General features: G+C 40.7%; 1 protein-coding gene across 1 annotated transcript in view; it reads right to left on the reverse strand.

The window, feature by feature from the left end:
- Window positions 1–12378, reverse strand: part of dnah6 (dynein, axonemal, heavy chain 6) — a 158021-nt gene that overhangs the window by 25590 nt on the left and 120053 nt on the right. The window contains exons 64-69 of the mRNA XM_037532616.1: window positions 12185–12345; window positions 8861–9051; window positions 7104–7264; window positions 5835–5923; window positions 2211–2357; window positions 210–348 (exon numbers count right to left, since the gene is read on the reverse strand). Coding sequence (XP_037388513.1) covers window positions 210–348; window positions 2211–2357; window positions 5835–5923; window positions 7104–7264; window positions 8861–9051; window positions 12185–12345 — 888 coding nt within the window. The remainder of the gene's footprint in view (window positions 1–209; window positions 349–2210; window positions 2358–5834; window positions 5924–7103; window positions 7265–8860; window positions 9052–12184; window positions 12346–12378) is intronic.

Consider the following 12378-nt stretch of genomic DNA (forward strand, 5'->3'; position numbering starts at 1 on the left):
AACAGCTGCACACACACACTGACCGCTGGAGTTCGGCTCTGCTGCGCATAACATCTCTACATGCCTGCATGTATGGAGCACAGTCTCCTCCTTCAGTCACGGATGAGGGCCGGGAGTGACAGTGTGGATCAATGAATAATGCCATGAATAATTCTCACCTAAACAAGCATTTAGACAGAAAACACTCACACACACACACACACACACACCGGTAATGTAGATGAGAGCATCCCAGGGGATGTGACCGCTCTGGCAGTACAGGTTCAGGTTGAGCAGAGCGCACTCCCTGTCACTGTCATTGAACTCATAACGAATGTTCCAGCCCAGAGGCCCAAACTTCTTCCTCTCCTGCAGAGAGAGAGAGACAGAGAGAAACATTAATAAAGAATGTGACAGAGAGAGAGAAACAGAGAGACAGAGATACATAAAAGGAGAAAAAGAGCAAGAGAGACAGAGAGAGACAAAGAGAGTGAGAGACAGAGATCAAGAGATATAGAGAGTGTGAGACAGAGAGAGATCAAGAGATAAAGACAGTAAGATAAAGAAAGTGAGAGAGAGACAGAGAGACCAAGAGAGAGACACATAGAGAGTGAGAGAGAGACAGAGAGACCAAGAGAGAGACACATAGAGAGAGTGAGAGACAGAGAGACCAAGAGAGAGACACATAGAGAGTGAGAGAGAGACAGAGAGACCAAGAGAGAGACACATAGAGAGAGTGAGAGACAGAGAGACCAAGAGAGAGACACATAGAGAGTGAGAGAGAGACAGAGAGACCAAGAGAGAGACACATAGAGAGTGAGAGAGAGAGACAGAGAGTGACATAGAGAGAGCAAGACACGTTCATCGGCACATGAAGAGAGCGAGAGAGACAGAGAGAGAAAGGGAGTAGACATAGAGAGAACACAGATGGAGACACAGATAGAACAAGAGAGAGAGAGAGAGAGAGAGAGCAAGAGAGAGACACATAGAGAGAGTGAGAGAGAGACAGAGAGACCAAGAGAGAGACACATAGAGAGAGTGAGAGACAGAGAGACCAAGAGAGAGACACATAGAGAGTGAGAGAGAGACAGAGAGACCAAGAGAGAGACACATAGAGAGTGAGAGAGAGACAGAGAGACCAAGAGAGAGACACATAGAGAGAGTGAGAGAGAGACAGAGAGACCAAGAGAGAGACACACAGAGAGAGTGAGAGAGAGACAGAGAGTGACATAGAGAGAGCAAGACATGTTCATCGGCACATGAAGAGAGCGAGAGAGACAGAGAGAGAAAGGGAGTAGACATAGAGAGAACACAGATGGAGACACAGATAGAACAAGAGAGAGAGAGAGAGAGAGAGAGAGAGAGCGCAAGAGAGAGACACATAGAGAGAGTGAGAGAGAGACAGAGAGACCAAGAGAGAGACACATAGAGAGAGTGAGAGACAGAGAGACCAAGAGAGAGACACATAGAGAGTGAGAGAGAGACAGAGAGACCAAGAGAGAGACACATAGAGAGTGAGAGAGAGAGACAGAGAGACCAAGAGAGAGACACATAGAGAGAGTGAGAGAGACAGAGAGACCAAGAGAGAGACACATAGAGAGTGAGAGAGAGAGACAGAGAGACCAAGAGAGAGACACATAGAGAGAGTGAGAGAGAGACAGAGAGACCAAGAGAGAGACACATAGAGAGTGAGAGAGAGAGACAGAGAGACCAAGAGAGAGACACATAGAGAGTGAGAGAGAGACAGAGAGACCAAGAGAGAGACACATAGAGAGTGAGAGAGAGAGACAGAGAGACCAAGAGAGAGACACATAGAGAGAGTGAGAGAGAGACAGAGAGACCAAGAGAGAGACACATAGAGAGAGAGAGAGACAGAAAGACAGAGAGAGCCTGCAATGCCTGCATTGTTCAAAACAAGCTGTACTACACTGTACTTGCATCTTATACAGAAGAGGAGATCATGTGTGGGTTTAAAAGGAGCACCCAGAAAATTAACAAAAATGAAATAGATAAAATAATCGCAATAAAAACAGCAATAGAAGAAAAGTTAATAGACTAATTAACAAAATGAAATAGATAAAATTATCGCAATAAAAACAGCAATAGAAGAAAAGTTAATAGACTAATTAACAAAATGAAATAAATGAATAAGAACGGCCATCTCTCAATTTCAATTAAACATGCCTAAACAGATAAATAACATAAAATAAAACAAACCAATACACTCCCACCTGTATGATGGCGTGGAAGAAGCAGAGTCCGAAGATAATCTTCCTCCACTTCCTACCCAGGATGTGCTCCTCGAAGAAGGTGCTGCTGATCTCAGTGAAGGCCCGTCGCACGTTGGCACGAAGCCCTTTAGGAGGCTCATTAGTCACCTAGCAATATATTAGCACAGGCCCATTAGAGAAAATGTATGTACATATTGGTTTTAGTGCAGTGAGGATGTTCTTTAGAGTGTTATATTAGAGCGTATTAGCATTTCCACAGGCGCCAATGGCTTCTGGTATCTGGTCATTCGTGGTAATATCTGTCATATTGAAAGGAAAGACAGTCAGTGATGCTTTTCATCAGCCAAAATGAATAAACTGAAAATGAAAACATGAACAAACATGAATGTATTGATTTGAAGAGTTAGTAGTATGTATTGGTTCCTTCAGCAGTTTTTCTTTCATGATCTAATGTGCTTAAGCTAACTGTAGTATTGCAGTGCTTTCAGCACACGTCTCTCTCTGCTTTTGATATGCGTTCAATATGTTGATGCATCTGGACAAAAAACATGTAAATGTAAACTTACAAATTATTACCTCATCTTCCACTATTTCTCTAATCAGTGATAATAAATCTTAGAAGGATGCATGTATTTGTGTAGCACCTTTCTTATGTAGAAATACACCTGTTAGTGTGTAGGTGGTTTCTATAGTGTTTCAGGTGGTTGCTATTAGGTGCTATCAGATGATTGCGCAGATGTTGCTACGAGGTTCATATGGTTTTCCAGGTGATATCTAGGATGTGTGGTTATTGATTGCAAGGTTGTTAGGTGGTTGCTATCTGTTAGAGTGTTGCTGAGATGTTACTGTGGTGATGGCTAGGGTTCTGTTTGGTGGTTGCTTTAGTGTATCTCATGGTTGCAAGGGGCATGATAGGTGGTTGCTATGCTGTTCCAGGTGGTTGCTAGAGCACTTGTTCCATTGTGCTATGAGAGGTGTATAAACTTGGAGTTTGTATAATGTGACATCGTCGCTGTTATTATCTGACAGAACATTTTCAGGATCAGCTCTTTTCTTGATTTCGGCAACAAGACAAAAAAAATCACTACATATACAAAACTCATGTAAATTCAATTTCCAGTCAAAACAGCCATCAAACGCTATCAAGTCAGTGCCAGGAAAAACAGAAAACGTGTTTTATGGTAAAAATTACACAGAAGTCTAAACAACTACATAAAATATCAAACTGTTCACTGTTTAGTGTCCACTAAACGGACCAATGGACCACCCCACCCCCCCACTAGATGTATGTAGTGCTGTAACCAATTGAAGAGCGAGGGGGTAGAGAAGGTGAAAAGTGAAGGAGACATGAAAGGGTCTTTTTCTGGGAAGTGCTATCATTCAGCCTGCAGCGCTGCGGATGTTTGTGCATATGTGTCAGAAATATCAATACAGTTCACACACGTCACGTCCACCAGATTTCTAATGGCTAACGAGTGAGGGTAATTGCTCTCTCTCTCTCTCACTCTCTCTCTCTCTCTCACTCACTCTTGATATGTCCCTCTCTGTCTCTCTCTCGCTATCTTTGTCAATCACTGTCTTGCTCTCTTCATGTCTCACTCTTTCTATGTTTCCCTCTCTCTCTCTCTATTTCTCTCTGTGTCTCGTTCTCTTCATGTCTCTCTCGCTCTCTCTTCTCTCTCTCATCCACCAGTGAGATGTGTTTTCTGTTGTCACAGCTCTGCTTAACAAAGTGACATAGACAGCATCTGATACTGTCACTGTTTCATTATAAACCGCAGACCGGGGCCGAGAAGGAATGTGCCTGCATTATAATTTCCAATGTGAATGTTTTTGTGACCTCCGCACGTCTCTTTATTTAATTTCTACACAGTATAAAGCACTACTCGGACTGGATTAGTCTTCCATGAAGAGTCTCCCACAGGCCGTCTCTAATGTTTATGGCCGATTCGCAGAGGGTTAGAAATCTCGGTACAGTGCAAAAAGTGAAAAACAGCTCAGCTTAAGACACCCAACTTAAACTATGTTCACATTACTAGGCTGAAGTGGAACTAATCGGATTTTTTTGTGGCGCAGATCTGACGTTTTCAGAACTGTGTGGATCTTTTCAAATCTGACCTGAGCCACTTTCATCTGTGGTCCTAGTCTGGATATGAATCCGATTTGTGGCCGTCCAATCTCAGTGAGAACGCTCAAATCAGAACTCATTTATTTATTTTGATTGTTTATTATGACGACCTAGGCGTCAGGTCCACTGCTGACGTTTCTCCTCCTCGCCCACACAGGTCACTCTGTAAGAAGTTCACAGTTTAATGTCACCTGATCTTCATTAGCAGCCACTCTGTAGGTAAGGACACGGCTTGTCCAGGCCTTGTTCTGTGCAGTCTTGTTCTGTGATACTAAAGCCGTTTATTTCTGGTTTTGCTTTCCTGGTAATGCTCCGTATTCTGGTTTCTGCGTATTGGTTGATGTTTTTGCTTTGAGGTTCCTGGTTCAGTATGTGGTTACTCAGCTTTCACCCTGCCTGCATAAGAGTATGAGTTTACAACATTAAACCTGCACTTGACACCAAGCCCCCAAGTCCCCACGTGACACTAGTTTGTGCAATATTGATTTTTCCCTGCTTGCGATGCACCACTAAACATCTCGATCAACAATCTAGAACAGATTAAAAAATGCTGTACTACAAATAAAACTAAATGCTATTGAGTGTCATTAGGTTTACAGGGTGTTTCTGTTGAGTAACTGTTGATGAATAACGTCATCTTGAATATTTACCATGTAAAGAACCATTTAAACATTGGATAGTTCTATATAGAAACATTTTTGAAAGAGTTGTAAGAAATTCCACCACCACATAACCTGCACTCATGGGTGATGATGGAAAGGGCACAAAAAAAATTATATATATATATATGCTTTGACAAATATATTAATGTCTGCTAGCATTTTCAATATTACATTAGCACTAGCAGTGATTTACATTGAGCTGTGTTTGCTAGAACGCTCACGCTCAAAGAGAGTGTCTTTGATAAAAGCTGTGGAAGGGACAGGCTACATCAGCCCTGTGGTTGGTGAGGGTAATTCTTAAATTTAATCCAAGACTAGAACCACCCAATCTGCATAGAAAAGGGAAAAATACTTGAAGAAATTCGCCAAATATTCAAAAGAACAACATTTGTGGATACTGTGCGCCCCAAGACCAACAGTAACCTAATTACAGAACAGTCATGGATTGAGGTTCCCTGAGGCCTTAATGATAAAACGCCCTCCACCGAAGGGATGAGGATGATTTTGAGATTGAATCTGTTGAAAAAATGTTGTGCTGACCACAGGGCTGAGCAAAGCTGTGTGTGATCTATGAGCTCTGCAAGATAAGCTGATTTACATGATTTGGCAAACTTAACTTTCAATATGCTTCTGGTTTCTTTCATTGAAGTTTCAGTCTACTACACTTCAAAGATCATGCATACTAAAGATCTTCAAAGAATGCATACTTTCATACATGGAAGTTTGGATGGCTGTAGCAGTTTGTATGTTCCACTACACTGGTGTGTGTGTGTGTGTGTGTGTGTGTGTGTGTGTGTGTGTGTGCATGTGTGTGTGTGCATGTGTGTGTGTTACCTTAACAGAGTTTTGGAGCACAGTGACGGGGAAAGCACTGGTGGGCATTGAGCTGAGGAAAAGTCTGAAGTTCTCATGGATAACAGTGTCTGCAAAACCAACCAATCCCAAACCATTTGAGTACTGAAAAGGACAATCTATGAATCAGTCTAGCATAAAGTTCGGCTATACTTCCGATTGGATTATTCGAATCTAGTAAGCATGGAAGTAGCTCAATATAAGTAACAGTAAATACAAACAGAATTGACAAAACACTGGCAATAATGGTGCAATCTTGTTTTGTTTGAATGGAATTTCACATTACCTAGCTTTAAAAGCAGGAAAAGCTGCTGTAAGTAGTATTTATCGCAACACAACAACAACACATTTATAAATTCTTTACTTTTTCAAGTGAAAATAAAGTCGCCAAGCAGCACTCAGAATCTGAGCTAAAATTGAATGTTGATGACTGCTATTGTTAAATTTATTACTGTGTAAAAACGTCATATAAAGGGATAAATCATCAAGCGTTTCTGCTCATAAATTCAGACTTTTCTTTTCTTGATATTACACACTCAGACATTTGTGCAACAACAGTGCAGTACATTGTTTCATAGTGCCAATAACTATTGAATGTCATTTTAAATGTTATTCTAAACTTTTCAAAAGCAATTCCTAACTTTTGAGCAGTGATTCTAACCATCTGAATAACGATGCTTAAACTATAAACAGCAATTCAAAACTTTTGTATGTCACTCCATATTCTTGAAAGTGATTTTGAATTTTTTAAAAGTGACTCAATATTTTTTAATGTGAACCTACATTTTTCTGTAGCAACTCTAAACTTCAATTCTAAACAGCAATACTTAACATTTTAACAGCAGTTCTAAACGTTGAATAGCAATTCTTAACTTTTAAATGGTGATTCTAAACACTTTTCAAAAGTTTAGAAACAAATTTCAAGTTTAGAATTGTTGTTAACAGCAATTCTAAATGTTTTTAACAGCAATTCTAAACTTCTGTAGAGTCACTCCAAATTTTTAAACCTTATTTAAACTTTTTTAACAGATTCTAAACTGCTGAACTGCAATTATTAACTTTTTAACAGCAATTCTCAACATTTTTGAACATGATTATAATTTTTGGGGAGTTTTTCTAAACTCTTGAACATGATGCTACACTTTTAAAAACAATTTTAAACTTCTGAACATGGTTCTAAACTTCTAAATAGTGTTTCTAAATTTTAGAAGGTGATTTGAGTGGCAGTGTATGCATCTCAGAAACACCCACCAGGCTCGGTGAAGGTCTTGATGATTTCCTCCATGGAGAGCATCCAGGAGACAGCAAGGTGGCAGTTCTGCAGAAAGATCCAGTTACCATTCTTCACAGCCTCTGCTATCATCTTCTCCGCTATAGGCCCCTGACCCTGGCCCAGAGAGATAGACTCTACTCTGTACACACATACACATTGCAGAGGAGAAAACACATCATACACCACAGACCACACTGCTGCCCGAACACAGAGATAGACCCAACACACACGCTGGGGAGAAGTAAATACACCCACACCGCTAGCCTACGCCAGAAAGATGGACAAAATCGATAGCAATACCCTAAATGACAAAGTTTGCAGCAAAAACAGAACAAGGCAAGGCCCGTCAGGAATGTCTGTGATGGACTTTGTATTCAAACTCTAAGAAATAGTGATTCTTTATTTAAGTCTGTGTGCTTAGGGCCATTGAAACACGCTCTGAATAGTGAACAGGCATTACGCGGTAGTCCATGTATAACTCCACACTATAGCACTGTGTGGCTTTTCATGTTTTATGTATGTCGTAACATGCGGATGGAGAGGAGAGAATGGAGGGCGTCGGTTCTTCTCTATACTTTTCATGCAGTGCATTAGGAGCTCTCGCAGTGGCTACTGCTCACACTTGCTTTGACAGCTGCACATATGTGTGTGAATACTTGTGTGTGTGGCTGCAGTTTGGTAAGATTTCCTCTTCTGGAATGCTGAGTCCACTACAGTGGTTTTCTTTCATTTAATTCGATTCCGTTTTATTTGTGCTGTTGCTACATTGGATAAAGTCTGATGTAACTGAGGAAATCCATGAGAGGCTGTGAGCTACTTGTGGGTGAAAATGTAGACTTATTAGTGTCGGATCAAACTGAGTGTGGAATTTCTAAACTAATCGGTTTGTGAAATCGGAACTTAAAGTAGGGGGCACTGTTGTACTTGTCAATACTGTCCAATGAACATCAAGCATATCGTAGCCCATGGAAGTAGCGCAAGTTGGCTAATAAAAAGTCCATCAAAAAAAACTTCAATTTGCTCAAAAAATCCACTTTGTAGTTCTACAATTACAGATTGTAGTCCATCTGTATCTCTACATAGTCTGTTATCCCCTTTTAGCCTGTTCTTCAATGGTCAGGACCCCCCACAGGACCACCACAGAGCAGGTATTATTTGGATGATGGATTATTGTCAGCACTGCAGTGACACTGAAGTAGTGGTAGTGTGTTAGTGTGTGTTGTGCTGGTCTGAGTGGATCAGACAACAGCAGTGCTGCTGGAGTTTTTAAACACCTCAGTGTTACTGCTGGACTGAGAATAGTCCACCAACCAAAAATATCCAGCCAACAGCGTCCTGTGACCACTGATGAAGGACTAGAGGATGACCAACACAAACTGTGCAGCAGCAGATGAGCTACTGTCCCTGATGTTAAATCTACAAGGTGGACTGACAAGGTAGGAGTGTCTAATTGAGTGGACAGCGAGTGGACGCAGTGTTTAACAGTATATTCGTCTTAAAGGCACGGTAACAAAAAAAGCCTGTTTGATTTTAAGGGATAAAGAGAAGTTGGAAAATGGTCATGTATATATTATTCAGAACTATGCTTGATATATTAAAGCATAGAAATGTTTTAAGTGAAATAAGTAGAAAATAAAAATATATAATGTGTGTGTTTGTGTGTGTGTGTGTGTGTGTGTGTGTGTGTGTGTGTGTGTGTGTGTGTGTGTGTGTATGTGTGTGTGTGTATACTTGCCTCTCCAGGTAACCCCTCTCCTTGGCAAATCTCTGAAAAGCCCCCATGGGGTCGGAGCCGGTGCTGAGGATGAACACCAGCGGAGTGGAGGGAGACATATCTGTGTAAAGGGTTGCCAGATCCACTGGGGGATTCTCCACGAACTGCTTCCCCAAACTTACTATCACAAACTCTGTCACTGCAAACACAACCTGGAAATACACAGATAGGAAGACTGAGGGTCAACAAAACCATATAAACCAACTCATGCTTCTTTGTTGGTGCCATCTCATGCCATTGCACACATGGTAATGTATAGCGTATTTAATGTAATGTATATTTGTGCTATTACCACCTCAAACTATAATCACCAGCACATATGCAAATGAACATTTATCCGCTGCTCACATCTTCATCAGTCTTATCATGATCCGAGTAATCCCAAACACATTCAGTGACGTTGAGGTCTGTTGTTCTGACTACCAACAGTTTCTTGGTTTGATTTGATTTGATTTTCTCAGTGAGAGCTTCTTGAAAGCTAAGTATCCTTTAGTGTTAACTTCTCAGTGGAAGGATGGACAGAAACACCTGTGGATGTTCAGATCTGTAAGTAAGAGTGGAGCTGAATTTTCTCCTCTCTCTCAACGATGAAAGTGCTGTTTATCTGATGGGGACAGTTTTGGTGGTCTACCAGGTGTTGCAGGTGGTTGTTAGGAGCTCCATTTTCTTTGTATCTATCTAATCATTTCTTGAACTTCTGTTCTAGAAAAAAAAAACTCCTGTTATTTTTCTTTCTTCATCCATGCACATATGCAAGTGTATTCTTGTATATCTAACCTCCTCGGAAATATCCCCGAAAAAAGGAATAACGTGCTCTTAATGGCTGTTCTAACTGGAAATGTAATCAAGTTTCTATAGAGCTTCATAAATCACATGAGCAGCTGGGCTTCAGCCTGGAACTACAGTTGGTTTGAAGGGTCAAACTAGAGAAAACCAGTGTTAAAAACAGCATTAACAGCATAGAAATGTGTGCTGTTAACAATTGATCATGGTAACACAGACAGTGCTAATGCATATCAAATCATAGCTCTTTGGGGGAGTTTTTGTTCACACTTACACCAAGATAAAATCCTTCTCTAACTTGCTCTGAGACGAGAGGAATTGATTCAGTTTCTGCTGTAAGTTCGACTGTTTCCCAAGACGGCCTATAAAATCAGGCCTGGAGCTTCCGTACAGCCATGAACTCATAAAAACACCCACGTGAACTGTAAACACACATACACTCGCACCTAATAATGCGCTGCGGTATCTGCATTCTGCATGGATACACTCACACATGACTCCACACATGAAAATAGCCGCATCTTAATAATGAAAGACATTAGACTGGGCACCTTGAATGCACGCTGCACTGACTGAGTGTACATGCTGATAGCTAAGCAGCCATAATGTTCTAGAGGAGAGAAGTAGAAGAGCTCCTCTGCTCCTGATCTTTCTAAAACCCCAGAGATGCCCACCATATGCTTATCCATTGGGTCACTAGAACAGAGTATGACAGCTCTGGCCAGTGTTCTGGTCATTTCAGGCCACTGTAATATCTGAACAGGCTGAAAAGGGCTTTCTGAGGGCCTTAAGCAGGGCCCCCTTCTAGCTTGTTCTGTTAAATTAGAGTATCTAACCTGGATTAATCACAGTCCTGAATATCCAAAATCTGGATTAATCATAGCCCTAAGTATTCAAAACTGGATTAATCACAGCCCAGAGTATTTAAAACTGGATTAATCACAGCCCAGAGTATTCAAAACTGGATAAATCAAAGCCCAGAGTATTTAAAACTGGATTAATCACAGCCCTAAGTATTCAAAACTGGATTAATCACAGTCCTGAGTATTCAAAACTGGATTAATCACAGCCCTGAGTATTTAAAACTGGATTAATCACAGTCCTGAGTATTCAAAACTGGATTAATCACAGCCCAGAGTATTTAAAACTGGATTAATCACAGCCCAGAGTATTCAAAACTGGATTAATCACAGCCCAGAGTATTTACAACTGGATTAATCACAGCCCTAAGTATTCAAAACTGGATTAATCACAGTCCTGAGTATTTAAAACTGGATTAATCACAGTCCTGAGTATTCAAAACTGGATTAATCACAGTCCTGAGTATTCAAAACTGGATTAATCACAGCCCTGAGTATTTAAAACTGGATTAATCACAGTCCTGAGTATTCAAAACTGGATTAATCACAGCCCAGAGTATTTAAAACTGGATTAATCACAGCCCAGAGTATTCAAAACTGGATTAATCACAGCCCAGAGTATTTAAAACTGGATTAATCACAGCCCTAAGTATTCAAAACTGGATTAATCACAGTCCTGAGTATTCAAAACTGGATTAATCACAGCCCTGAGTATTTAAAACTGGATTAATCACAGCCCAGAGTATTCAAAACTGGATTAATCACAGCCCAGAGTATTCAAAACTGGATTAATCACAGTCCTGAGTATTCAAAACTGGATTAATCACAGCCCTGAGTATTCAAAACTGGATTAATCACAGCCCTGAGTATTTAAAACTGGATTAATCACAGTCCTGAGTATTCAAAACTGGATTAATCACAGCCCAGAGTATTCAAAACTGGATTAATCACAGCCCAGAGTATTTACAACTGGATTAATCACAGCCCTAAGTATTCAAAACTGGATTAATCACAGTCCTGAGTATTCAAAACTGGATTAATCACAGCCCTGAGTATTTAAAACTGGATTAACCACAGTCCTGAGTATTCAAAACTGGATTAATCACAGCCCTGAGTATTTAAAACTGGATTAATCACAGTCCTGAGTATTCAAAACTGGATTAATCACAGTCCTGAGTATTCAAAACTGGATTAATCACAGCCCTGAGTATTTAAAACTGGATTAATCACAGTCCTGAGTATTTAAAACTGGATTAATCACAGTCCTGAGTATTCAAAACTGGATTAATCACAGCCCAGAGTATTTAAAACTGGATTAATCACAGCCCAGAGTATTCAAAACTGGATTAATCACAGCCCAGAGTATTTAAAACTGGATTAATCACAGCCCAGAGTATTCAAAACTGGATTAATCACAGTCCTGAATATCTACATCTGGATTAATCACAGCACCGAGTACCTAAACCTGGATTAATCAAAGTCCTGAGTATCTAAACTTCGATTAATCACAGTCTGTAATTGTCGGACTAAAAAGTGCACCTATATGGTAAGTCGAGCTGCTAAAGTAGACGAGTGTAAGTGTAGGTAATGAAGTGGCGAGTCAGTATATACAGAAAAGCTTCAGGAGTGTCGCTTCCTCTACCTTCTCCTCACTGAAGCTCTTGATGAGGATGAGTTTCTGGAAGGCTCCGAGACGCTCGTTCCAGTTCGGCTGCTGGTTGGGAGCCGTGTTCTCTGAGTATGGGGGAAGGTCCTTCAGGTAGCCCTCCCACTGTTCTGGGTTTATAGTCACCTCCAGACGCCCTGCAGCATTTATTGTATCACTCAAAAATGGCA

Source organism: Pygocentrus nattereri, chromosome 22 (genome assembly GCF_015220715.1).
Source record: "Pygocentrus nattereri isolate fPygNat1 chromosome 22, fPygNat1.pri, whole genome shotgun sequence".
Taxonomy (NCBI): domain Eukaryota; kingdom Metazoa; phylum Chordata; class Actinopteri; order Characiformes; family Serrasalmidae; genus Pygocentrus; species Pygocentrus nattereri.